Source organism: Astatotilapia calliptera, chromosome 20 (assembly GCF_964374335.1).
Source record: "Astatotilapia calliptera chromosome 20, fAstCal68.1, whole genome shotgun sequence".
NCBI lineage: Eukaryota > Metazoa > Chordata > Actinopteri > Cichliformes > Cichlidae > Astatotilapia > Astatotilapia calliptera.
The window spans coordinates 32,838,307-32,866,147 of NC_137441.1; the positions used below are offsets into that span (position 1 = coordinate 32,838,307).

The following is a 27,841-nucleotide window of genomic DNA, read 5'->3' on the forward strand; positions in this document are numbered from 1 at the left end:
GGTCATAAATCTAATAATTAAATGAAGGTAAAACTATCTGAAACCTTCTTTTGTGGTTCCATGTTGGTCCCAGAGTGGTTGGGCACAATCGCTGCCACATCAGTCATTTGTGAAACCTCATTGAAGCCTCGTTGGTACCATTTCGGCTGCTGCTGTGTTAATTTCTTAAGCGACCATCATCAGACTAATAACAAACTGGACCAAAACTGGATCACAGATTTCACAGGTGGTTTGTAAGTAGCACTAAGACAATCCCACAAAAACACCACAAACATCATGTGGAGGTTCACTTTAGTTACTTGATTGAAGGAGGTGAGTCCTGGTGGTCACTTCTCAGCTACAGCCGGCATTCACTAGCCAGTCAGTCACATCTCTTCTTTAAGCCTTAAGTTTAAATTGGTGGTTTATACTTTTTCCTACCCTGGCCTTATTGATATGAAGGGGTAAATTAGCTTTAGAGAACAGGTTTTTGTCCCAGGCTAAAAACATGTATTTTAAGCTGCAAAATTTGGCATTTTAACATGTTTGTCTATGCAGGTTTACTTGATGTTGGATCAAGGATTAAGTGGCAATTCAAGGAAATCCATTCTGGCTTCATGTCTTGTTTGCCTGTAGATGGGTTCTGAATCCGGCACTATCACTGTGATGTATGTGGGAAACAGTTACCTGCTTGTTTTGGAGACAATTTAGAAAAAGTAAGCCAACAAAGAAGTGCCAAACACTACAGCCACTACAGGCTGCCTCCAAAAGTGAGTCACTCCCCTTACACCCCAATGTTAAAATGCCAAACTTTAAGGAGTCGTACACTCGAAGCAGTAAGCAGTGACCATGAAAACTCAGTGACATTCAGCAACGACAAGGGAAATAACTGGCAAAGCAAACTGGGCGGGTCAAACTTTTCTGAAATTTGAGGTGAGCAATTGAAACGACTGCCAATGAGGGTGAAGAATATAAACAGCTGCAAATAAATTGCCATCCTGTAGCACCTATGTCACTATTTGTGGAGGAATTTCTGTTTAATGTGAATTTCTGAGTATAGAGCCTGTGATTTATCACAGTTAATTGCTATAAAATCACAAACAGACTGCATGTAATTGTCAGCCTGTACCGATTCAATTGCAAACTGCTAGCAGGCATGTTTCAGTCTCAATGACATTTCAAAGGAACCATTTTGAATGCAGCAGATTGTGAGTTCATTGTACATGGATGCAATAATTATTGGTTGTGTTGTGGTCTCCAACCACTCTTGTCCCTAGTGTATCTGTAGCATAAACAAAGATAAAAATAAAACCTTGACACTTCAAAATTGTAGAGTACAAAACCAGTGGGAGATGTCACAGTAGATATGTCCATTGCTGCAGCTCAAGCTCACAAGCTAAAGCTCCCGCAGTTTTGAGATCAGTGTCTTAAAATTCAGATTTGATCAAACGTGGCCCCTTGGTTTGGTCTACAAACTACATTTTTCACTTATCAACAGGAACAAAAGGTTAATTCTCTTTCTAAGGCAGATAAGCTGAACACAAACAGCTGTGATTTTGCCCTTATTATGACTCCAGAATGCTTTTGTTCCCTGGATCTGGCCTCACCTCAAAGTTTCTTTGAGTTTGATCGACTTTAACGGGAAGAAACGAGAGGAAGACGTTTTCACCGTTTAAAAGTTCTTTAATTGTTCAGTTGGTATAGGATTTGGAAGCATTGAGTCAAGACATGGTCAGCAGCCATACAAAACGAAACCAACTAATTAACATCGACTTGAGAGGGGGAAAAAAAACAAAACAAAGGCAACACACATACATTAAAAAAAGAAGACAATTTAGCCATCGTCAGGTGATCACAGTAAAAAGACGCACAGTCCTAGTCTCAACTCAACAGCATGCTGAAAGTTCAATGATTCGCACAAACTGACATTCACTCACAACTCGAATAAAAGGCTGCAGAACAACCCTGATAGGCAAAAAAGTACAGTAAGACACCTCAGAGAGAACAAAACAAAGAAAACAAATCAATGCATAGACAACAAAAAAAAAAAGTTTCAAAATAAAAGTCAACCTAAAGACAAATTTCTTGTGTTGGCCTTTTACATTGCGATGATTGAGGACATTCAAATAGAAGTTATTGCCAACAGGATATAACACTTGGATAACACTTACCCATAAAAAAGAGATCATCTTTTTAGTTGTTGTTGGTTTTTCTTTCTCCAGAAACATTTTTAAAAGAGCTAGTAGCTTCCACAAACATCAAGAATGTACAAACAATGGTCATTGTGGCAAGGCTTTGAAGATCCTCGGCTGAATGAACATTAAAAGCCACGAGGCAGACATGCTCGGCGTCGAAACATTACAGTTATTTTAAGTTATACAAGTTAACAAACTGTACTTAAACACATTTAATACTGAGCAGTTCACTAGAAAATAAAAGCATGTCCGGTGTTATCCGCTTAGCTATTCCAGTCGTGTCAATTAACAAGATTTATTTATTTATTTTTTTTAAACACTGACAGGATAAAAACGTGTTTACAAAGTTTTTTTTGTTCTCAAATCCACTGAACCAAACAGACTCTCTGTGCTAAATATCAAAATGTATTTTTTTTGCAAATATCCCACTGATAATAGTGCAATAGATACAGTACAGTCAGAAACATACTCCCGAGGATTTAGAAACGCACCGCTTTGCGTTACCTTTCTGAAAGTCGGCTGAAGCAAAAGGAAGCGGAAAGGTTTTTCAATTCTCAGAGTATCGCACGCACTCCTCGTGTTTGGCGCCATGTCTTTAGTTACAGGTAGTTAAAAATTAGAGTTTGTGACTTTAGTGTGAGCAAAGAGCCACTGATGGTTGATGACGTTACAGAGCGACTCGTGGTTCTCCCACCTTTAATGGTGTTTGAAGAGCCGGTTGTCGACTCGGTAAGCAATAAATTACAACTACAGCCTGTTTCCTTCCTAACTCTCAATTTCATCTTACAACTTAAAAAATAAAGAAATAAAAAAGTCAAACAATTGGCACACTTAATTCATGTTTCCTATTTCCCAACTATCTGTACAATTAAAAAAAAATTTTTTTTACATGTCACGTCTGGGGTGAACGTGCACACTTGTGTTTCATGATTGATGTGATTACGTCTGGTAGTGTTTTTAACTCTTCCCTCTCTCTTTTACAGCCTGCGGGTCGAAAACTAAGCGTCAGAAAGAACAAGCGGGGCCTCATTTATAAACCGATCCATGGATTTCACAAAGAAATAAAAGAAAAAGAGAAATGTGTCGATTTTCATTTACATAGACCCCGCTGGTCATGCCGTGAGCCTGCTAACCCATGTAGTCAAAGATGAATGATTAATGACGGGCCTGCTGAGAGTGTTACTACACACATCAATCAGCTGATCGTACTAGTATTCATGCAAGCCACACGGAAAATTCCAGAGATCTCAAGTCATACTTGTTTTTGAAAACATTCTGGGTTAATCTGATGAAGGAGAGCAGAGGTGGGTTAGATATCACTGTGGCTTACTTCTTTTAGCTGATGACATTTCCGTGTGGAGTATTAAGGGGCGAATTTAAAAATCCGCACCTCCAAATCTGGCGTGGTTGTCTGGCAGAAAAGGATGGGGTGCCAACTCTGGGATGGAAATGAGTTGATGTGTCTAGTGGAAGAGTTTCCAAAGGAAGGGAAGAAGGTAGCGGGAGATTAACACACGGGCTGGCGTGGTCTACACTGAATCTATGTTCCCAACTTCATGCACAGTTTTGGGTCATGAATGAGCCCACAGATACAAGCGGCTAAAACGAGCTTCCTGAGAAAGACGAGCAGAGTAACAGATAGTCTGAGGAGCTCAATCGCCCGGGAGGAGTTCACAGTAACCCTGCTATCACCTCCATCTAAAACTAGCTAGCTGAGGTGGTCCAGAGCACTTGGTTTCCTATAGGTGAGATGTTACGGGCATGTCCAGCTAGAAGAGATAACATCATCTCCGCTGGCTCGGCAAAGCCTCAGTGTCCCTGTAGGAGAGTTGGAGGCAGCTGCTATGGGGGAGGGAGGTTTGAGCATCTAAGCACAGAGTGCCTTCCCTTTGAGCTGGACGTGGATAAGTGGCAGAATGGATGGATGTTTACCAAATTACACGGAAACTCCACTAATGGGAATGTTTACGTCTCCGCAGAACTACAAAATAATATATGTCTTTTTTTGTCCTATTGATGGGGTTCAACGCATTTTACTTTATTTCCAGAATGCAGGGTCGAGTTAACATCTGTATCTGTAGGGGAGAGCATTTTGCATTTTTCATGTTTATAAATGAGGCCCCTGGTGGAAAGCAAACAAAAGCCTTTATAACACAACAGCTAAACCAAAAACAACTTTAGCCCAGCGGGGTAAGCAGAAATAATCAAAATCTCTCCTCTAACACTCATCAATCATCGCTCTCGCTGCTTGACCAAAACTATAATTCTCTTTGCTTCGGTCAGCCCGCTGGTCAATTCTACCAGCAACAGCAGATACAACATGTAACACTGCTAAAAAAAAGAAGAAGTCCCAATACAAACAGAACGATACACATCCAAACCCTCCTAAAAAAACAAAAAACCCAATGATAATCATCCACACGATCTGAGTGTTTTCACTGACTGCCTTGGTGCCAAAGCTTCAGCCCGCAGTGACCCACACTTGAGTGCATCTCAGGTAATGGTGCGCCGACTTGTACGAGGAGGAGTCGAGGGGTGGAAAAGGCCGGGTGGAGGGTGAGGCAGCCCCCGCCCCGTCTCTTCCCATCCTCTTCTGTCCCTCTCAGGCATCCTCCCTTCACCTCCTCTCCTGAGCTCAGCAGGGGTCGTGTTTGTGGAGATTAAAGGTGGTGTGGATCACGTGCAGGGAGGGATTGGGGGTGAGGTGGGTGGGACGAGGGGCGCGGGAGCCAGGGTCACTGTCGTCGATCCTCCGTCTCTGACCGTGAGAACGCCATCACCACATCCTCTGCACCTGAGAATCAACGTGAGACACAAATACAGACTTTTAATGTGACATGCTTTTTATCTAACACCAGCATCGATCGATAAAGTACGATAGAAAGGATAAAAAAGAAATAAAAAAACACTACTTGGGCTACTTGTGCGCTTACATTTGACTTATGCCGTGTCTCTACTGTTGCACTGTAACACTGCTGCTGCTGGGCCCTTGTGGCAATAGATACACACTTTGAATGAAGTAGTATGTCATCAGTGACAACAGCACATTGGAAAAGGATGGAAAATGCCCTTCATTTTGTTCGCACTAATAAATGCTGCCGCCTGCACAAGCTGCAAGCATCGATAAAAAGCTATTTAGAGTTTCTTTTTCAGACTGTCAGAAATATCATAATCGTAAATTTCCTTTATTCCGGGACATCGTTTTGAGGCTATATTTCCCACCTCTAGTAGCCACCCGGACAGGACATGATGGAAAACCAAAAAAGGTAAGGATTTTATTATCAACTGGGAAGGAAACTTTACTTCCAGCTTCAGAAGATAAGCTGTTAAAAGAAACTATTTACTTTTCTGACTAACAGGAAACGTGTTGTTGCCTTTTCTTAGAGTCGGTCTAAATATTGGACTAGGCACAGAAGCAGTAAGTGCAAACACAACCATACAGAAATACTAAGGAACTTTTGCGCCAGTCATGAAAGATTTGAGAAGAGGCCTCGGGCAGAGACTTATGAAAGTTACCTGATGCATTTACAACAAAGTCAAGTCTGCGAAACATTTGTTGGGCTGCATGCACAAAAAACAAGGCCGCTCTCTGCCGTGAGGGATCAAATTGCATTCTTCTAGCTACATGCATCTATCCCGGTTAGGGCTGCCACAAACGATTATTTTGATAGTCGACTAGTCACCGATTATTTTTGCGATTAGTCGACTAATCAGATCATCATCCATTGGAGGTACAGCGTACAGCTTATTGCACCAGCAGCATCTGGTCTTATATAACTATCATTAGCTTACAGCTTGAAGTGTTTGTGCTAACTAAAAATAAAGACAAGATGGTAGTTTATTAATTTTTAATGAAATTTGCAGATTGTTTCGGTGAAGTTTAATAAACTCCTTGCTTTCTAAAATATAACAGGACACCGGAGTATATTCTCCAGCTTCTGATAATCAGCTGTCTACTTGACAGTTTTAGCTGTGCAAAAACTATAACTTTAATCTCAGCCAAACCGATTTACTCAGGAACAAATAAAATACTAAAGAAAGCCAAACAATAACATTTTTAAGTTATCTAAGTGACTTATATATATGTTTAACCTGACTAGCGAAAGACGGCGGTGGGTTTGAAAACGATTTGCCGGTGTTGTGCCAAAAAGTGATTGTCTGCCAAAAACTGATTTCCGGTATTTGCCAAAAACTGATTGCTCGTATTTAAACTGCTATAAGTAACTTGTTGGCCTATAATATGTGAAACATATGTCAAATGCATCACTCATGGATGACACAAAGTCATATTGAGCCACAAACAACATTCGTGTAACAAGGTAGAAGCCGCAATCAGTTTTTGGCAGCAACTTTTATAGAACCTTTATTTATGCAGTTAAAAAAAATCTCATTAACATTAAAAATGTCTTTTGTAAGAGTAAGACAGCAGAAATGGCAGCAAATATTACAATAGTTCTGTAAAAATATTGTAAGTGGGGAAAAAGGACCGGATTGGTTATAATGTGAGTACAATAACACAGAGTTATAAAGATACTTGAAAAAACAGATAATCTTTTAATTCTATATATAACCCCTTTGTAAACGCTGTTCACCGAAGTCTATTTACCAACATACATAAAGATATTACACATAAAAAATACACGGAAACATTGGAAATCAGTTTTTGGCAGACAATCACTTTTTGGCACAACACCGGGAGTCCGGTGTTCTCACGGCTCTAGTTAGCCTTGCCCCCGCCTAGCTAACGAGCTAGTGGGTAACAGACGTCTCCGAAAACGTCGGAGCGCTTTTGAAAATATGTGGTGTCTTGATAAACTGAGCAGATATTTGAGGTTTACACAGCTACATTCTCGCCTGAAAATATGTTAAAGGTTTATTTTGTGACCCAGAAAGAATAATAAGAGTAAAGTTAAAACTAACTAGCTGCCGCCATTGTTGACAACTGCGCTGGGCTGCGCTATGAATTCTGGGACACAGCTTCTTCTTCTTCGGGGTTTAATGGCAGCTGGCATCCTTGTACATGCAGTGCTGCCATCTTCTGTTTCAGTCCGTTATTACACTCTTAAATCCTACTACTCATTCCTGCGTCCTTTGTGATCTTACAAAGCTTCAAACGATGCGTCGACTATTAAATTAGTCGTCGACGATTTTAATAGTCGACATAATCGTGACTAGTCGACTAATCGTGGCAGCCCTAATCCCGGTCAGTCTTCCACATGTTTTGTGCTATCGGAAAACCCAAAACACGTTTGAGTTCAAAGTGTGAAGCCAGACAAGTTTTCCACAGGTCCTAGGATCCCGTCGGTATCCTGTAAATCCTGTCAGCTGTGACTATAAAGCCGAAGGGGAATACCCTGCTGTGAAAATCCTTTTGGTGCATGCAGGTAATTTCGTGTATCGCCATATATGTATCACCTACTGTGGGAACCCACCCTCCTCAATCTGAAATCACAGCACTCTGACTGGAGATACTGCAACACCCTGAGTGGCTCACTGACCTCCTACATCCTGCTCTGCAATGATAACACTTAAATCTGAGGCTTCAGCACCAGTCAGTGTCCTCTGCTGTAGTACAAGTGTGTCTGCCAGTAAACTGTGTGAGAATCCAGCAGATTTCCAATTCGTGGAAAAAACTATCAGTGTTTACCATTTCCTTTATTCTTTCTGTGCTCGTTTCATTTTGCCACCTTAATGAGGACCAACCGATAATTACAGCCTCATTTGTGTTGAGTCAACTAATGAATCCTGCCAGCTACACAAAAAGGACTTTCTCAGCTGGCTTCTGCTTAACAAGAAATCATTCATTAGTCTGCTGCCAACTGTGATTTGTCAAGTGATTTGGACACACACCCACCGAGTGTGTTTTTTTACTCTCATAAGTGGATATACATTTTCCACTTCTGTTCACATAACATTAAATAAAATATACAAAGGTAATTCAGTGCCTCATATATTCAGCTGTTCTCTCATATTAAGCACTCCGGCATTCAGAGTTTAAACAAAGAAGAAAATATCTAGTTGTCAAAAAGGAAGTACTCTCCCTCTTTTAATTTTAAGGTTTTACATACAGGACAACACAACTTCTTCACATCATTGCTTCAGTTCATTGATGTGTGTTTGCATTCATTCATGCACAGCCCCCCCACAGCATTTCAATCAGGCTGAGGTCAGGACTTTGACTGCAAGATGTTAATTCTTTTCTTTTTCAGTTATTCTTACAGATGTTTTGCTTTGCTCGATTCATTGTCCTGCTGCATGAGGCAGTGTGGGCTTCAGCTGTCAGACAGCCTCACATTTGACTCTAAATACTTATACAGGCTGCAAAACAAGCGCAAATCATCATCCCCACCACTGCGGTGACAGTTGGTTTGACTTGTTTGTGCTGAAATGATGCGGGCAAATGGTTTTCTGCAAATGTGTTACTGTGTGTTATAACCAAACGTCTCCACTTTGGTCTTGCAACTCTGAAGGTTATTGTTCTCAATGTGCAACTTTGCAAACCCAAGAGAAGCGGTTTTCTCCTGACAAAGCTTCCAGACAAGCTATATTTACATTTAACATGCTAACTCAGGCCTGCAGAAGCTGAGATGAAACTTTATTTATTTTGTTGTTTTGTTTTTCTGACCTTGGGGTGAATTTGCTGGGATGCACACTGGCAATGATTGTTTGGCAATGGCCTCCTAACCCTCCCCAGATTGTTGGACCAGCAACTATTGCTTCTCTAAGATCACGACAGATGGCTTTCCTCCTTGGCATCATGCTAACACACACCTGAATGCTGCAGAAACAGCAAACTTCCAAACCCTCTGCTACTTCTCGAGGTGCAGATACCTGTTTATTCTTATTAGATTTTGTGTTTTTTAAGACGCTGTCTTTTCTTTGTCACATGACTATCAAGTACTTTTGCACCACTGCATAACTGTTGCTGGATAGGATGTCAATGGGCATTTCCTCCACCAGCTCTTCAAGTCAGAGTGATGCCGGAGAGGCTGATTTGCACCCATGTGATAATACAGTGGCTTAGCTAAATCACAACGAGTGACTGGGGGTCATGTGTCCTCCCTTATGCAAGCTCTAAGCAGGCAGCACCCTCATCTAAGCTAAATAGAGTATTTCAAGTCTACTGTTGCGTGTTACATGTGAAAAAGCCTAGCGGAAGATAATGTCCCAACCTGATTCATTTGAGAATGACGTGGGAGACCCCATTAATGTCTCCCAAAACCTTAAATTAAAAAAACTACCTCAACGATGAGAGGAGAAAAACGATAGCAAGGTGCAATAGTCTACATCCACAGTACGCATGAGCATGTGATGACATAAAAACCATCTAATAAGCAACATCTAAGAAATCTCATTAACACCGAGCTCCACACCTTTTCAAATGGTTAAGAAGAATCTCTATCAGCACCTCGTGTGTGCCTGCTATAAAAAGCCTTTCTTCTCTTCAGCCCTGAAGTGCGTGTTAGATTTAATTATTATGGAGATATGAAAGTAGGCCAGGGACTGTGAGCCTTCACATGTATTTGGCACAAAGGGCGGACCCTCCTCATCAGATGGCACAGACCCTCCAAAAAAGCAGAATTTTGTTTTTAATTTGCTATCGCTCTGGGAAAATAATTTGCATCTTTCTATAGCGCATTCAGGTCATCCTGGAGCTTGATGAGATCAAGATTTTTTTGAGGGGGGTGGAGGGTTAATGTGATCTTTCAAGCTCCCCCTCCCATGGGAGCTCCCTGGCTTACCCAAAAGAGACTACCGTACAAGAAAGAAAAAAACAGTATCAGAAACATGGTGCTTGACTTCAGCTCATAACACAAACCTCATCTGCTCTGAGACACCACGTGGGGATAAATGGTGCTTGAAAAAGAGACAATTATGTAATACCACACAATAGGAGAGTCGACCTGAATTACACCTCTGCTGAATAGCACGGATCATGTTTTGGTGCAGCAGCGTGTAATAACAGCCATTCATCAGAATAAACGCCTGCCTGAATTATTTTGTGTGATGGGAGTTCGTTATTGTGTAGCGGGCGGTTCACGCTCTGAGCAACTTGGGCAGAATAAAGCAGCCGATAGTTTCTCCAAATACTTCCACAGATGGATGGAAGGGCTTTATCTGAGCACTTTGCCCTGCCACACACACACACACACACACACACACACGCACACACTCTCGCCAACAAAATGGAAACGTCAGGTCCCTCAACACTGTTGCCTAGCGACAGATAAAAATCACGACTGCATCACTCCCGTTGCGGCCTATGAGCAAAAAGCTTTCGGTCTGTTTCGTTGCAGCTCTGCGTCCAGCCCCCTTTCTCCTTCCTGCTCCCCCACCCACCTCACACTGGCTCCTTCCTCGCCACACGAGAGCGGCACAACACGGGATGGTGGATTATATGAATACAGTGACAGTAAATGTGCTCAGCCCACCAAAAGAAAAAAAATAAGAACATTAATGCGTTCACATGAACATATTCATAAGCAAGCAGCCTTTCTTCGCTTCTCTGAGACTACAAATCAAAATGTGGTTGCCTGGGATTAACTGCAAAACACACAGGCCTGCAGAAAAACCTCAGAGGACAAGAAAACTGTGAATTAACCCAAAAAGAAGTTTGTTTGATGTCAAAGGCGCCAAGCTGCACTCCCGAGGGTGTCTCCAGCCTCTACATGATGACTCTAGTGTAGCAGCGAGGAAGCACCAGCAACACTTCAGGTCACAATCTGTGCAGGGTCAGGCCAGGGGATAAAGGCGTGGGACACCCATCATCCCCCCAAACTCAACAACAGCAGGGGCGAGTTAAGAAGCGTGACACACAGCGGGGAAGTGTGTGTGGTCCAGCTCAAAATATTTACCAAACACAGTGGGTCTGTCGGCTCAGAGCCCTGCACTTCTTCCTGCTTAGTAATTATTACAACAACATAATTTTAAACGGTCTTTTTAAACAAGATAATAAAGCTCAAAAACTTTGTGGTTTAAAAATAAAAAAAGACTATTTTAATGCTATCCTTTATAAACAAGGCTGTACAGATAGATTTGATCTGTTTGTAACAACATTTGTTTTTAGAGAAAAGAACTAAAAATCAGTTTTGGTTAAGGAGATCATAAAGCAGTTCTTTCAGACATACTCTAACACACCTTCTGGCAGATTTGGAATAGAGATATAAGGAGAAACTGAGGCAGACGTGGTACTTAATAAATCTGAGTGCTGGGCAGCAGACTCATGCTGCAGTGAGGAATCGGATAAAGCCAGGATCAATACGGCTATGGCCAAGCCAAGAAGCCAAACAAAGCGGGGGGAGGGGGTTTGCTCAGTGCTCTGACCTGGTCTGAATATATTGATCAAACATGGCTGCGGTGAATGAATGGATGAGACAGACAGAAAGAGACCCGAACATCACAGCCAGGCTGTGCAATTAGCACCCCAGCCTGGCCCTTTCATGACACCTGCTCCACTCCTACCAGTGTAGCACGTCACAACACCACCGAGGCCCAGAAGGGAAGGTCAGCTTTCCTGGGACATCTGAGGTTGCCATGGCAACCCCACTCCTCCTCCACCTCTATTGTTGAGGCCATGCAGCATCCTTCTGGGAGGAATAAACTTCCCTCGTCAAATCAGAAAGGATAACAAGCCCCGAGACTGCTGCCTTTATGAGCGTTTTGACAAACCGTATTGTTTAAAGTGACATGACGCCAATTACAGAAAGCTGTGGATAAAAGAGCTAAAGAGGAGGAATAAAAAGCCCTATTACAAAGACAACCACTGTATTACTGCGCGTCAACTAGTGTGTCAACGAGGTCTCTGCATCATAACGTGTTAATTCGCTTTAAATAGACACAGTTATTGTTCAGTATTAGTCAAAAAGTGGCAATTAACACTCAAAGGGAGTGCCAAAAAACACAATTTCAGGATTTCTCACTTCAATGCCAAACATGGTAACAGCATTTAAGCACAGCTTATTATCCTTCTATGCAGATTAAAAAAAATAACTTCATTAAGGCATTACAGTAAAAAGCTGTGTGGAAAAAAACCCCGTCTCAGCTACGGAGCCTTCGGCAGAGAATTCCTCTTTGGCCTGATTAAAATCGCAAAACAAAATTCTGTATTTGCATGTATGGTAATCAGCCAATTAAAACTATCTGAAATGCAAATCCAGTGACCCCTACTCTTACAAGAAATATGAGTGGCAGAAAGCTGATTTTCTATTGTTTTTTGTTTGGTTGTTTTTTTTCCCCCACAAGGAAGAACCAGTAAAAAAAAATCTGGCAGTTGAGCAGAGTCTGAGAAAATGAGTCTCATGTGAGCTACATTCCCACTCAGTCCACTCGACATGATGAAGACTGAACACTTCTCTGCTGCACATCATTTTTGCACCAGAACGTGCTAAGCAGACGGCAACCCTGATGGATCAGTCACATCAGTAGAGCTACACCTTAGGAGATGTCTTGCAGACAACCTAACCTTGATTTCGAATAACATCAGAGGACATTTTCACTACTCCACTGTGCACGCAGCGCCCTCTAAGCACCCCACCACCTGATCAATGACGCCATGTGTGACACTATCGCTCCATGCTGACACCCCTTGAGGGTGCTGGTATCAGAGCATCCTGCGTCAGCATGGTCAAACTACGCTGCGTTTCACATAATCACAAACCAGTATTGATGACCGTGTCACCCGTTCGCGACGCTGAGAACATGGGCAGACCAATTTTTCCCCAGACAGAAAAACTCAATAAGGAGATTGAAAAAAAAATGAGGCCTATAATTCAACATGATCATGATGCTGGTATTAATAAAACGTTATCAATATCAACCCCTTAAGTACTACGAAGCGAATAATAATTAAAGCTGTAGCTTCAGCATCTGCTGCAGAGATTAACCAGAAGTTTATGGAGATGCAACTGCCAGCTTGACCCACCCTCACTTATGGCAACATTTTAGTAACAGTGTTGACATCCTTGCCAATCTCATTTAGCAACCAAAGAAAACCCCAAACAACTGAAGATAACTCGCTGGTACAGACAGTTCTGCTGGTTCATCCGGCGGGATGGTACAGGTCTCCTGTCATTATAATGAAGTGTGAGCAGTGCAAACTAGATAGAGTACAGCATGAGTCAAACCTCTCGGTACAGGTGTTCAGAATTTGTCTAGCAGCAGAAATACACATTCAAATACATTCTAGTGCAAACGCCCTTTCCTCAAAGTGTATGAATAAAATTAGCATAATTACCTATGTTTATCAGCTTGCTGTGTGACTCACTACCAGGCAACAAATATACTTCCTTTCATCTTTTTTTACTCCCCAATTACCAAGTGTAAATGAGATCAAATACTGGACTTTCTCTTCACACCAACTGAAAAGATCCCATGTGTGCTGATCCCTACAAACCGCTGTCCTTCAGCACAGCGCTCAATATTTAAAACAGATTAACTCTCAGCAATCTGCACGATGCTTAATCACAATACCTCAGACATAGTGCAGACCACAAATTATCCACTGGCACACCGAGGAAGTGGCATGCTGCCAAATGACACTAAATGTGTCCGTTTCTGTGATGTATAATGCAGACTTGGAGCGCCATATTCCTCCATAATTGATGAGACTCTTCCTAGCTTTATTGACAAAGCGAAGACTTTGCATGGAGTGAGAGGCGGCGAGCACAGCAGCATAAACTGACAGCTAGACTGCAGTTAAAAAAAGAAAAATGTACATCATAAATTAATGACTTCAAACCAGTACTGATCTCCCATTCGGGTGCTGTAGTTTGAAATATATGACACGATCATACGTCCTGTCTGCTGCAGTTCTTTATATTCTGCTGCCTGATGAAGGAACGCAGTCTAATAATGAAATACACATCATCAGTGATGCAGTGACCCATATTAAAAATTCAATGTCGCGTCCCACACTGCACAGTGAGGGCGCGATTAACAAAATGTCAATGTACTTCGGCGGCACGGCGCGGCACAGCACGTCGTACCTTTTACCCGCACCTTACTCAACACCTTATATAATCACAGCCTAATCCCTTCGACGCAGAAAATGTGATGTTTCTAAATTCAAACATGATTGTTTCCCCACAGAGCAAGGACGCAGACAAGGACACCTAACACTTCCCTCTGGGTGAAGCATCAAAGCCAATTTTCCAAGCTGGAAGCTCCCCTGGGGAACCCAATATCATAAGGGGCAAAGCAAGACCGGAGCCCCAGCAGGTTCACCACAGGAGGACAGCGGGACTCCGAGCTCGCAGATGTGTTTTTGGACTGAGCTAAAGTCTACTCACAAATAAATAAATAAAATAACAATGCTGCTGCTTTTTTAGGTAACTGCAGTGCCTTTTCACATATAACATTTTGTTAAATATAGCGCCCTCAGGTGGATTAAGCTCAGGAGCACCACAGACAGGTTTAGAAAGCTCAACAGCATCCTCTGCTGTCTTGACAAGGCATGACCAGCATTTGTAAGGTTACATCTGTAATGAAGAGTGATTTACAGAGCAAACATCAAAATATTATCCATTAAGTAAAGCAGAGGAGAAACTAGTGATGTGCTTGAGCTGAGGATGAGTCAGTTGTTTCCAGCCAGTCATGCTGTTTGTGGCGTGAGTAATCTCGCAGCGCTGGTGGGCTGCTGAGTCGGCCTCCTGTGCACAGTCAGCGAACCAGTTCGGCCTGCTGGGGTGCAGACTGTAAAGGATGATGTGTGTTGAGGGATTTTCCCCTTGTTTTTGGTCGGGCATTTTTTCCTCTAAGGGTGGTGTCTGTGGGCTAATGTTTTATAAATGTTTAGCAATAGCACGCTGCCATAAACACCTTTGATTTGTACATATTTACAAAAAACTATGAAAATTAGAACTATACTGATATGCAAAATAGGAGTACAACAGGGTTTTTGAGCCTTTGGGGGTTGAATATGAGGCCTCATCTCATCTCTATGAATTTCGCTGCCATTTGATAAACAAAGATAGTTAAAAATTTGTCTTTTTACAATAACAGTGATTTTCTTTTCACCCTGGATAAAACTTACTGGGGCGTGCCAAAACCATCTTTCTGCAGTCCTATGAAAAACTAAGCACACCACATGGTTCAGTAGCTTGTAGAACCACCTTTAGCATCATTAACTTAAGTCATTATTTTCTGTATGACTTCAACAGTCTCTCACATCATTGTGGAGGGATTTTGGCCCACTCTTCTTTACACAGTTCCTTCAGTTCATTGAAGTTTGCCAGAGATCATTCATGTACAGCTCTCCTAAGGCCCTGGCACTACTTTTCAATGTGGGTGAAGTCTGGACTTCGTCTGGGTCATTGCAACACATTGTCCCGTTGAATGACCCGGTGGGGGCCAAGCTTCAGCTGTCAGGGATATGGCCTCGCATTTGACTCTAGAGTACCAACATCTGCACTTTGGTCTCATCTGTCCAAAGGACATTGTTCCTGAAGTCCTGTGGTTTCTTCAGATGCAGTGTTGCAAGCCTACACCATGCTGCCCAGCTCTTTTTAGAGAGAAGAGGCCTTCTGCTGGCAACCCTTCTAGCCATAATTGTTTAGTGTTATTCTAATTGTATTGCCATGAACATCAACATTTAGCATGCTAACCGAGACCTGCGGAGTCTGATGTGTAGCTCTTGGATATTTTGCAATTTCTCTCTGTATTGAACAGTCTGACCTTGGGGTGAATTTAGTGAGACATTCTTCCAGGGAAGAGTGTGGCAGTGTGTTAAACACCTAATGCTCCAGACCTAAATTAATGCCAACTGACAAACAGATCTGATTTTATAATCAATTAATAAAGTGCTTTTGTTTATCAGCACCTAGTGGCTACTTGCCCTGTTAATTTCTATGGAAGCAGTAAGGGCGTAGTTCATTTTTCACAGAACAGCATGAAGTGCTGAGAAAACTTTTTCACATGAATGTATTTTGCAACTACATGAACAAATATTTCCTAATAAAAAAATGCTTCAGCTAAAATGACTGCACCGTTAAACTGTGTGTGTGTGTGTGTGTGTGTGTGTGTGTCACAGCCTTACCCTGGTCTATGTTGTGCTGCGGTAGCTGGCTCATCTGACTGTGGACCACACCTGCGTAATTTCGGAGAAAAGCCTCTTCACTCGGCGTAAGCTGAAGAGGAGTGAACAAAGTCACTTTAAAAATCACAAAAAAGTAAAAACAAATTGAAATACTGACCTCAAAGACTAAGTCAAATACTTCTGTTCAACATGCTGATTAATGAAACATAGCAATTCTCCCAGAAACAGCCATGAGGCAATTTAGATCCAAAATATTTTGATTTTTAACATTAATTATTTCAAAGAAATTGATCTGTTTTTCTTCTCTCTGCTCCTTTAGCACACATTGCTTGAACAAACAAAATGTGTGCCAAATAAACTGAGGACTATCTTCTGTTGTTGTTTCACTCTAACAACATCATTATTAGGTGATGACCTGTGCAAACTGCATAGATCAGTTGAAGGTTTGGCTAGGGAATGGATTTCAGGTTATTATAATGTGTGTCTTTGCCAACTAAAGCAATAACCACAGTGTGCATGAGTTGTGCGTGCCTAAATCTGAAACTTCAAATGGCAAAGTTTTGCGGTAATCAATGTGTCTCCTTACATTTGATCCCATTTTCTTGAGCATGAGCAGGACCCGCACTTTCTGTTGGATGTACATGTCTTCAGGAGACTTTCCCGGGGCCTCCTCGCGGTTCATCCCCCCTGCTCCTGTGGCTCTGGACACACAAACACATCAGCATTACACAAGATCTGTGAAAATCAGTTACACAAACACAGTATTGATATGAGACAACTGGGTTGTTTCAGTGACACAGTGTGACAAGAGCCAAGCTCAAAGAGTGATTAGGCAATAAAGATTAGACCATTTCAACGAGTATCTTCAGCAGTTGTGTTATTCTGCATATTCAACCTGACCAAACTAAAGACACAAATTGACTGATCTACTGGAATTTCCCCACTTGATCCTCTCTCTTGAGTTTACAGAAAATGGTCAGTGAAAGAGAAAATATCCAGTTAGTGGCAGTTCTCTGGGCCTTTTTGATATCAGGGTTTTGAGGAGAATGGCCAGACTGCTTCAAACTAACAGGAAGACAACAGTAACTCAAACAACCACTTTTCAAAAGCTAAGGTCAAGGTATGTCAAAGGGCATCTTTGTTAGTGTAACACCTCCAATCTTGAAGCAGGTGAGAATAAACAGCAGCAGAAGACCACACCCCGTGTCACTCTTGTGAGCTAAAACAAGAAACTGAAGCTTCATTTCACCAAAATTGGACAACAGAAGGTTGGAAAAATGCTGCTTGATCTGATGAACCTCAATTTCTGCTGCAACATCTGGAAGGTAGAGTCATAAACTGTCACAAACAACACAAAAGCATGGATCCATCCTGCTTTCCAGGCGGGTGGTGCTGTAATGGTGCGGAGAATATTTTTGTGCCACACCTTGGCCTTCATTGTACTTATTGCATTGGTCGGTCTGGTTGGGTACGATTTATGTAAATTTCATCAGCATTGTCCATCAGGATCTTTCTACTGAGCATTTAGATTAAAATTTAGATAAAAAAAATGTACCAAATATATATCCACAACAGGCCGCAGATTTTAAAGTATAACAGGAATGACTACTGGGCAAACATATGTTCAGATGTCCGTGTCGAAACAGAATATAATCAAGGCTCTTAGGCTCAACAGCCTACCTGAGTTTTGTTCATGACAATGTCCAACTCTTAATGACCACAGTTCACAAAGCTTAAATAATTTCAAACTGGTTTCTTGAACGTGACAGTGAGTTCACTGTACTCAAATGGCCTCCACAGTCACCGTCACTGTGTCATCATATCAACATGAACCAAAAATCTTTGAGGAAACTTTCCAGCACCTTGTTTGCTTTGCCACAAAAAAATAAGGCAGTTCTGATATGTAGATATATCGGACAGCCACACCCACAGTCTTCCAGTACTTCCAGACTACTTCATATAGTTAAAGTGCAGGTTTGGCTCTTTGCAGCATCATTAATATTGCATGGCAGTTTTTACACAGAGCTCGCCCCTGCCTGTTTCCATCTCTTATTCTCCATCTAACTAATGACCTATTTTCACTGTCAGTCTGCAGAGATGCGAAAAACAGGCAAAGGGGGGAAAAAAAACCGGGAGCAAAAAGAAGGTGATAAAAGGAGCTGCCAAATCCAATGTGTGTGACAGGAAAAGGTTCTGCTGTGATATGACACACACACACACACGCCAAGGTCGGCTGCTGTCACATTAGATCTCTTTTATGCCGCACCAACCAGACAAGCATACAGCACGTCTTCATATCAACCCTGAATTTAACCGCAAAGGGTAAACACACAAGAGAAACAATTCACACAAAAGAGCAAAATAAATCATTAAAAAGGATAAATTATGTGAGGAAAAAAAGATTTAATAGAGAGAAAATATCAGCATGCATGGCAGGATTTGTTCTTCTGAGAATATTTCATAAGAGCCACAGTGACTATGATAGCACTTGCAATTTATTTTGGCCTCTTATCTATACAAAGGACCACTAATGCATGTTGACAGGCTGTTTGATGTAGGGTTATATTTAATTGAGGAGCTGGCTTGCTGTTCCCCCTTTCCAGAGCCCTGGGGAAAGAGGATGAATGGGGTACCGTAGGCCACTGGCTAGCGTTTGCCACTGTGAGCATGTGGATTCATCCAGATCAGAGCAGCTGGAGACCATGCTTCTGGCACTTTGTAATTATAGCAATCTTTGGTGACTGTTTACTGCAAGTAGCTAGTACTTGACGTCTCCTTGTCAGCTAAAGGAAGTAGCAGGACGCTGAACGAGGAGCAGTTAAATACATTAGTTATTCCCTTCAACCTGAGCATCAGCTGTAGCTTAATTGGAGAGCTGCTCCAGAAGACTCAAAGCAAGAAAGACATGAAAAGACTGAGACGAGCTTGCCAGCATCAGTTCAGTTGCTCAGTAAACCTTCAGGGGATTGGCGGTGATCTTGTGTGAATTTATTTGGATGGGGGTAGTGATGGAGGGAGGATGTTGGCAGAGGGTGCCGGGGAGGTGTCAGTGTCTTTAGATCAGCAGCAGCGACACGTTTGATCACTTCTCCGAGCACCTAACCTCAGACAAACACAAGAGCTAAGACTCCCGGAAAGAGACCTACCAGCACGTAGACGAGCAGCATGAAGAATGAATGAAACTCAGGAGCTCCGATCTGCCTGCACACTGGGAATATGACAGTCATTGAATATGACTAGACAAAGAGTAGAGGATGAGGAGAGCGTCTGAAGTGAAACATTAGACTAATTGCCAAAAAGTGTTGTCTTGAGATCTATGAAGGCTGAAATGATGATGGAACAAAGACCCATCAGTTGTCTGTCATATTTTGAGATGTGACAATGTAACCATTTTCCCCCTCCTGCTGCTGGACCGACATATTCAAAATTCACCATCTGTATAAATAGGCCTACTGCTTTCATGACTGAGGCATTTCAGGTCCTCTGATGTTTCCTTTTGAAGTTTAAAAACTGTCCATATTTAGCACCATGTCTACCCGGCCTCACTACTGTTTAGAGAGTTACAATTTGTATTTTTATCAGCCTGAAATGATTTTATTTTATCTCACATTCACAGCAATATCTGCTGTAAGAAGAACAAACATGCCGCATAGTCCCATAAGGACAATTTCGACAGAAATGAGAAACAATGTGGAAAATGTAAATCAGGACGATCAGAGATATTTTTTACATTATCATAATGTGTTTGAGAGTCACTTAAAAAAGAATCTTCTGTGGATTTCATCCTTGCTTCTCCTGGCTGGTAGAGAGCAGAAGGATTAATTCACAGATGACTATTTTGGGCAGCAGAGCAGCTACAGAGATAAAATAAAATAATTACAGCTGTGGTACAAACTGAACCGGATTACAAAATGTACAATGCTGTAATTAACGCTGTGAAGATGCTTATAGATCGAGTAGTTTCACACATGCAATCCTACTAAACAAACTGATTTTCCAGCCACGTTGATAATTACCCAACAATAATTCACATGTACTCTGTAGATGCTCTCAGTGAAGGCTAAACTAAGCTTAAATAACAAGTGACAGTGGGAGAGCAGAAAACAGAATATGTAGTTCTATATGTATATTGTCTAATTTTAAATTGATAAACACTAAGATATCAATGCCAAATTAATGTTTTTTCCCTTTTAATTTTACTGTGTACAATGTATTTTATTTTATTTACATGTTCAAAATAAAACAGACAACCAACCAAACAACCCACCAGCGTAGGGTAAAGTCCAGTTTGAGATGATTTTCAAACCATATAACAATGTGTGTCCAAACAATCATGTTTATTTCATGCAGGGTTTACTTTTACATATCTGACAAATAAAAAAGCCACATCAAACTTCAGTCAGTGACTTCATGCACAGTGCAAAACTTACATTATTGCTAAGTGAGATGTGACCACCTTATGCCTCTAACAGCATCAATCTTTGAAAGGTCCTTCGCACGAAGGTCATTAGGTGTTTCCTAGAGTGCCTGCTGCAGCTTTTCTGTGGATTTAGTCTGTCTTGCCTCTTTATGTTATCTCAGAATGACTCCTTGATGCTGGGGGCTCCATGGGGGCCATGCCATCTGTTGTTGGCTCTTCTCGTTGCCAAATCTTCACGAATCTGACTACATGCTCAGGATTGCTATCACACTGCACAAATTAATTTGGGGGTCAATAAAACCCATCAATCGTGATAGATAAAAACCTGCAGGTTGTTCTACTCTGGTTTTTCAGAACATGCACAGAAAACCACTAACAATATCATCCAGGAGGCATCTGGATCAGACTTATGAACAGTAGAACTGCATTTGCCACTAATTCTGATCAATTCTTTGCCAAAAAACCCCAGACCCAAACCTTCAAGAATCTATATTCTTCAGCGCTGCCTGTTGTAGTGCTCTTAGCTCTTCTTCTACCATAAATTTACAACCAAATATTTTAAACTTCTGACTCATCTGTCCAGAGTGTCTATCATTATTTTTTCCACATCCTGGTTTTTCTCGCATAGGCTTTGTTTCCAAGTTTCAGCAACGCCTCTTTGACCAGATTTTTCTATACTGTAAATACGTGCACCGGAGTCCAACCATCGCTAGCTGCTAGCTCACCTAAATCTTCTTATTTCGAAAGAAAGTCAACTGCTGTGATCTCAACATTAATTTTGTGATTCATGAGTAGACAACACATCTGGTGTCTACCACTAGATAACATGCCTTCAAAAGTTGATACTTTTAATCAGCACAATAAGGCATAAGATTTAAAACAGAAAACTTCATAATGATTGTATATGTATGTAAAAGATTCAGACATTAAAGATGCAATATAGGAGTAAAACTGTCTCCTGCTCTGCTGAAATGCTCCGAATATAAACATGGTTAGGCATAGTGATATTTGCTGCCTACTAGGATCATGCTAGCAATATTCTGGTGTGCTCTGCTGTGTAACGTCTCAAATCCTTTCAAGGACCACAATAAGGATCCTGTCAGACTCCTTTGTATGTTCCCGAGGTTAGGTTCTAGAGGTGGGCTGGCTCAAAGCTAATCCCTCGAGGGATACTCAGCCAGCCCCAGACACATACGGCTAATATTCCAGACATAATCAAAGGGTTTCTTTTGTGCTGATCTAGCTATAATCTCCCCCCTCTCTGCCTGTGTTGTGCTTTTGTCAGTGTTGTCTTGTTGGGCTGAGCTGAGACATCAGGCTCTCTGAGCCCCTCTAGGCAGTGGAGCTAAACTAAATCATCACTGAAACTAAACTAAAGAGTCTAAAAATGAGAATGCCTGGAATTTTATCGTGTTTTTGTCTCTATTTTATGGATTTTTAAGAGTTGTTTTGTCCATGACTGACCTATAAATGGACTAAAATTTCCAGTTGTACTGAGTGTGTATCCTTACAGTGCTCATTTTAACAATTTCAGTTCAACCCTCTATAATTTATGACTTTTAAACCTTCAAATAACAAGGGCAGTTATGCAGCATGGCGTGGGCATACACAACAGTTAGTCGCAGTCCAAGTTCTTTGATGTCTTTGATTAATGTGGCATTGCATCTGAAATCCCAAGCTATGTGCCATTGTTCAGCCTATCCTGTGAATTACTATTAGCATACATTTCTACGGATGCACTACTTAGTACATTCACATTACTACTTGAGAACTGGCTGGAGATATGTTACCATGGTAACCCAACCTCGTTTAAGATTAACCAAGTAAAGATTAGGAAAATTTTTAAAAGTATATTATGCCTAGCAAAGTGAAACCATATATTTAAACACTTCAAAGGAAGAGCTACTGACTTAGATCTCAGTTGCCTTAATCTCTGTCTAGCAATTTCTTTCATGTACTACTGCATTGCATTGTGGGATATTTATGCTGGTGTAATGATTGGCATACATCTGGCCCATTTATATGATGTACCTAAATGGTCATTAACAGTTAAAGTGCATTGTCCCTTTTCAATAAAATAAACAGATTTAATGGGTACTCCCCATTTACAGGTATCAGGGTGTAACATAAATGAGGTTTAGCTTAAACTGAAGATCGGCCTATACATGAACAAAAGTACTGAGATGCCCTGCCCTGATTGCATGTGGTAAGAGACTAAGTATCTCTGACTTCTGCAGTAAGTCATACTAGGGCTGTGCCACAACATACCATCCATGACAGTACAGGCAGAAAACTGACAAAACAGTGTCATGTTACATCAATCGATAATATATTAAACATGTAAAGTGTTTATGTTATCTAGTGCACGCAACAATCAGACAAGGCCAGATCCTGTTTTTGACAGCAGGAGCTGCACGCCAGCCTCCGATGACTATTTAGTACCCACAAAACTATTCGCGCTAAACGTGGAAACAACAAATTTGTTTCACCACTCACAGCAAAAGAAAAACACAGTCGTGTAAAACCAGGCTACGAAGGTGTGTGAAGAGATGCTAGCAGCTGCTGATGTGCAACCCAAAAGTAAACAAATGACTGAACCGAGCATCGCCGGAGTGCCGGCTAAGTGCACTCCATACAACAGGAAGAGCAAACATTGGAGGGAAATTACTGATGGGGTTGCATTGTGGAAAAGGAGGGCTTTAAGCAGCTGGTCAAACAGAGAAAAATATCAGGTAGGAAATATTTTTAATTTCAGCTTTAATATGTGACTATATTGTCCTTGCTGCCCTACTGGTGCACCATAATGCTACTGCTGGCACATTGTTTCAGCAGATTCGCACTTTGAATTACGTAGTCTGTCTCATTTCAAAAGAACGATTTTGTTTGCACTAATAAATGTTGTTGCCTGCAAGCTGTAAACATCAATAAAACTGTCCTCAGAAATATCATTATTGCAAATTTCCTTGAAAAATTATGATATAACTGTTGGGCTTTATCGCCCACCTCTGAGCTCATATTTGGTTGGATTAGTAAAAGGTCTCTATGAATACTTTTTCAGATTAAAATTTAAATCAAGTTATGATAAACGTGCAGGAAAATAAATCTCACGTTAAACTGTGTAGTTCAACGTGTTATGAAATATGTACTCAAATCATGCATTCCTTCAGTATTTTACACATTTTAAGCTTTTTATCTACCTCGCATCAACATTCAGCTCAGGATCACCAATTAACCTAATAGACATGTCTTTGGACTGTGGGAGGAAAACCTAACAGGCACAGAGTGAACATGCAAACTTGATTCGAGAACCAGAAACCTTCTTGCAGTGAGGCTGCAGTGCACCACTAACATTATATATACACTTTTTAAAAACATGGAGGCAATTATTGTTTCCACTAGTGTCTGCACGTAAAACAACCAGAATGACAGATCACATTGTACTGCTTTTTTCATCAGTGCGTTTTCTCCTGTTATCAGGGTGAAACATGGGACACGCGTGTCATGCTTGCCAAGATGGAAATAACAAGCAAAGGCCTTACTTTAAAATGACTACTGTCACCAATGTTTGCTAAAAGTGCACAGTTAAAGATTGCTCCCACTCCAGCAAATGGGATTATGCTTGATTCAAATGTCATTGCAGTGCCACATCTCTTAAAAGCCACTACACATTCAGTAATGCCACTTTAAAAATAGAGACAGGCCTATTGCTCGCATGCTGAATATTTTGTGTTGAATTGTGATTATGTGTGTGTTGGTACCCATTAGTGTCTCTGAGAAACATAAACTTCTCAAGACCATTTCAGGACTCTGGCCTGGCCTAACAGTGCAATGAGGGTCTGCTGCCAGGGATTACAGGATGCAATGTGATAGGTCTTCACATTTGCTGAGGGTCAAGCAGGGCGGAGGCTGCCACTGTTACTGGCTCTGCAATCAGCTGCTCACATGATGCATGACATCTGATTTACAAATCAAATTCCTCTGGCCAGCAGAACTCAACTGCATAGGGCTCTTGATAGGTCAACAGCTTAAACTGGGGGAGGAAAAGCCGAGACTGTAAAATAACTTGAATGGAGTCACGGGCTGCTGCAACATCCCGAGCAAATGTGTGAGAAACCTAAGTAAGCTTGGTGTGGCTGCCAGCTGAGCTGCCAACAACCTGGCCTGGTTCTGCACAGCAGCTGTGCTGCTGCAGGTACACACATTTACGAACACATGCTCTTTTCTACCAATGGGTCATTGCGTGTATTAAAACTAGCCGACTGGAATTAGGGCGGCACAATGTTGCCATTCAACACTGTAGTTTGGCAAATTTAGCCCAATCTTATCAGTTTTGTGAATTCTATACTAACACAACGGGGATGCAGCATGCACTGAGATGATTAAATATTAAATATCAACATAGTGTAATTTTCATTTTGTGGTTTATTGAGAGTTTTCGGGCCTTGTTAAGTGAAAATTTTAAATTGTCATAGCCAAACATCCCACATAAGGAAGTCTACTTGACACCCAGAGAATTGAATCCCTATTGAACGGGCAGATCGAGGTCCCGACACAACAAGCCGAAAGGCTCCGACTTGAACTTTGTGTCTGTCTGCATGCTGTCACCTCTTCATATGTACAATGTTCCCAACAATGGTGACAGTAAATGGGGGACAATGGCCGTGAACTAGTTTGTGGGAACATGATTGATAAGTAGGTCATGTCTTGTTGTCACCATGTGAGGCATGAACTCAACCCTGCCCAAGTGTTCAAGCTTTAGCAGGGCTTCTCCATGTATTCAACTATTCTTCAGCTAATTCTTTACGTCCATCCCGACTTCACTTTTTCCCCTCCTAGATGGTTCAGAATTTAATTGCAAATTTACATCTGTAATGTCACGGCTTTCCTTTGAATTTTTAAAAAAAAAAGTTTTTTGCAGAAACATTTTACATTAAAATTCACACGACTTGATTCTGCGGTTTTGTCTTCTTACGTCTAATTCGATAAAGCCACTTTTCCCACAGACTGTACCATATTACAAAATAAATAATTTTATTTATTTTTTTACGATCACAGAACTTGTCAAGCTTGTCAAGTTGAAACGGAAGCTGCTGCCTTAAGATGGCCCCTCGAGGGCACTGGCTGCAAGATTTTCAAAAGAACCAACGTTAAAGGCAGGGCACTAAATTCTGATTTATGAGATCTATGTGCTTGGAACAATAGAACAGACAGACATGAGCATCTCTCTTAACTTCCATAAAACAGTGTTTTTAAGTCCAATTCTTTAAAAAAAAATCTAATCTGGTGTTCACTGGGAATGAGATTGGGCGTGTAAGCCACGAGTAGACGCAAGCAGTTCTAGTGTTGCGGTTTCAATCCACAAAAGTCTACTACGTGGCCTGGTTAATGCTGACAGGATGACAAGTGCTGTGCCAAACACAGAGCAAGCAGTCATGAGATAAAACAGCATTGCCTCCCAAACTCTGCTGGCAGGCAGCTGATGAGGTCCCCTCGGGGCTCGAGGAGGCTGAAGAGCAGCGAGCACGAGGAGGCCAGTGGTCCTAATCTCTCTGAGAAATCCAGACAGCTAGGAGAATGTGCAAACTAAGGCAGGCTTTACATTACTGCGGTCCGTGACTGGTATTCGTCAGGAGATTTCAAGTGTGCTTGCCAATGTGGCAGAGCCCCAACACCCACACTCATCAATGCCCTGCTCCCAATAGGGTGCCAGCTTTGCCACTCTAGGAATTGTCAGCTTTCTGACATGTAGGAGGAGGAGGTGGTGGTGGTGTAAGCAGACATGGGTAACTGACGGTGTGGCACAATGCATCCATGGGTGAGACCATCCAAAAATAGAAAAGCAGGCTTGTGGGTTATGTGAAAAGCAAACTTGAACACAAGAAAGTGGCCAAAAACGCTTTGGTGGAGCTTCATGTTTAAATTTTAAACTCCAAGCCCAAGCATTGCCTTTGGGTGGGTGTTTGGGGACTGGGACAAATGTACTGTGCACCGCATGGAATTTCCAGCAGGAAACAGAAGGAGCCGTTATCTGAGACACGTTATGAACAATATTGTGAACATCGTGAGCGTGAGTGCAAGTGATTCAAACAGCTACGATATCGCAGGGTCATTTACAAGTCTTCTTAAATCTTCCCCAAATGTGAATAAAGCAACAGAAATGCCCGGAAACCCAGAGTGAAATAAAAACAGCTGTTTCTCTAAGAGGTGGGCACGCACGACCGTGGACTGGTTCCGTTGTCATGCTGCGGGACGCAGACTGTTCAAACTGTAGCAGCGCTCTCGCTAGCAAGCGGCGAGCCTCAGTCCGTTTTCGATGCGGGTCTTAAGCTATATCCTTCACGGGAAGGAAAAATGTACGGACCACACTCGTTTCTTTAACTTCCGAGTGGCTTTTGTTTTAACGTAAACACCCGCTTCATTTAGTCTCCACCAAAAGGGAAAACAACAACCAGGCGCTACACACTGGCAAAGCGGGCGATGCTAACCAAGCTAGCTCGCTAGCATGCCCCAGACAAAAGCCTGAATGAAGTTCCTATGGGTGCAAACACCATCCAGGTATCGCTGCTCCGCCAGAGGTGCAAACGCTGGGATTCGAGCACACGCATCGTTCCTAAACCCCCTGACAACGTTTCCCTCGTAAGAAAACTGGAGATTTGTGCTTACCCCTCCTGGTCCAGGTTTACTTTCTTCTGTGCTCTGTTTGAATGGTGTGTTGTTGTAGGAGGGCGTCCTGTTCCGGGGTCACATCCCTCCAGTCGGCAGAGCTACGGCGAACTGACTCAACGCAGCGACTCTCCTGCTGGCTCCCCGGTACCCCTGCCGGCCACCAGGGGCGCCACCGGCTCAGCCATCATTGCACACTCATCAGTGGAGTCTGAGCCGGGAAACGTGGTCTGGGTCCGACAGCCGGGTCACCAAAGGGTAAATTCGGATCTCTGTATGGCTGGTCTTTTTAAAGAAATAAATAAGGTGATGCCGGAATTAATACAAAGTAGTGAGAATGTACAGAAGGTATTTCTAGCTCTTCATAAGTTAAAGGAATCATAAATAGTAAAATAATATATTCGTTTAGGTCTATAAACTCAAGTTAAATTACATTCATGTGAGTTTGTGAGCATAAAATTATTTATTTATTGATTATTTCTTTTTAAAATTAGTTTGTTTAATTTTATTTATTTATTTATTTTTATTTTGGAGGTTAACTGTGGTGTAGAC

General features: G+C 41.8%; 1 protein-coding gene and 1 long non-coding RNA gene across 2 annotated transcripts in view; one reads left to right on the forward strand and one right to left on the reverse strand.

Annotated features, from left to right (window-relative positions):
• Positions 1–1,641: 1,641 nt before the first annotated feature.
• ctnnbip1 (catenin, beta interacting protein 1) lies at positions 1,642–27,436 on the reverse strand. The gene is made up of 4 exons (XM_026153131.2): positions 27,290–27,436; positions 16,793–16,907; positions 16,207–16,297; positions 1,642–4,968 (listed from the first exon to the last, which is right to left on the reverse strand). The coding sequence occupies exons 2-4, from the start codon at positions 16,886–16,888 to the stop codon at positions 4,910–4,912; spliced, it is 246 nt and encodes an 81-aa protein (XP_026008916.1). The 5' UTR covers positions 16,889–16,907; positions 27,290–27,436; the 3' UTR covers positions 1,642–4,909.
• LOC145423253 (uncharacterized) overlaps positions 25,942–27,841 on the forward strand; it is a 31,599-nt gene continuing 29,699 nt past the window's right edge. The window contains exons 1-2 of the long non-coding RNA XR_013904342.1: positions 25,942–27,262; positions 27,348–27,547. This is a non-coding gene — a long non-coding RNA (uncharacterized LOC145423253). The remainder of the gene's footprint in view (positions 27,263–27,347; positions 27,548–27,841) is intronic.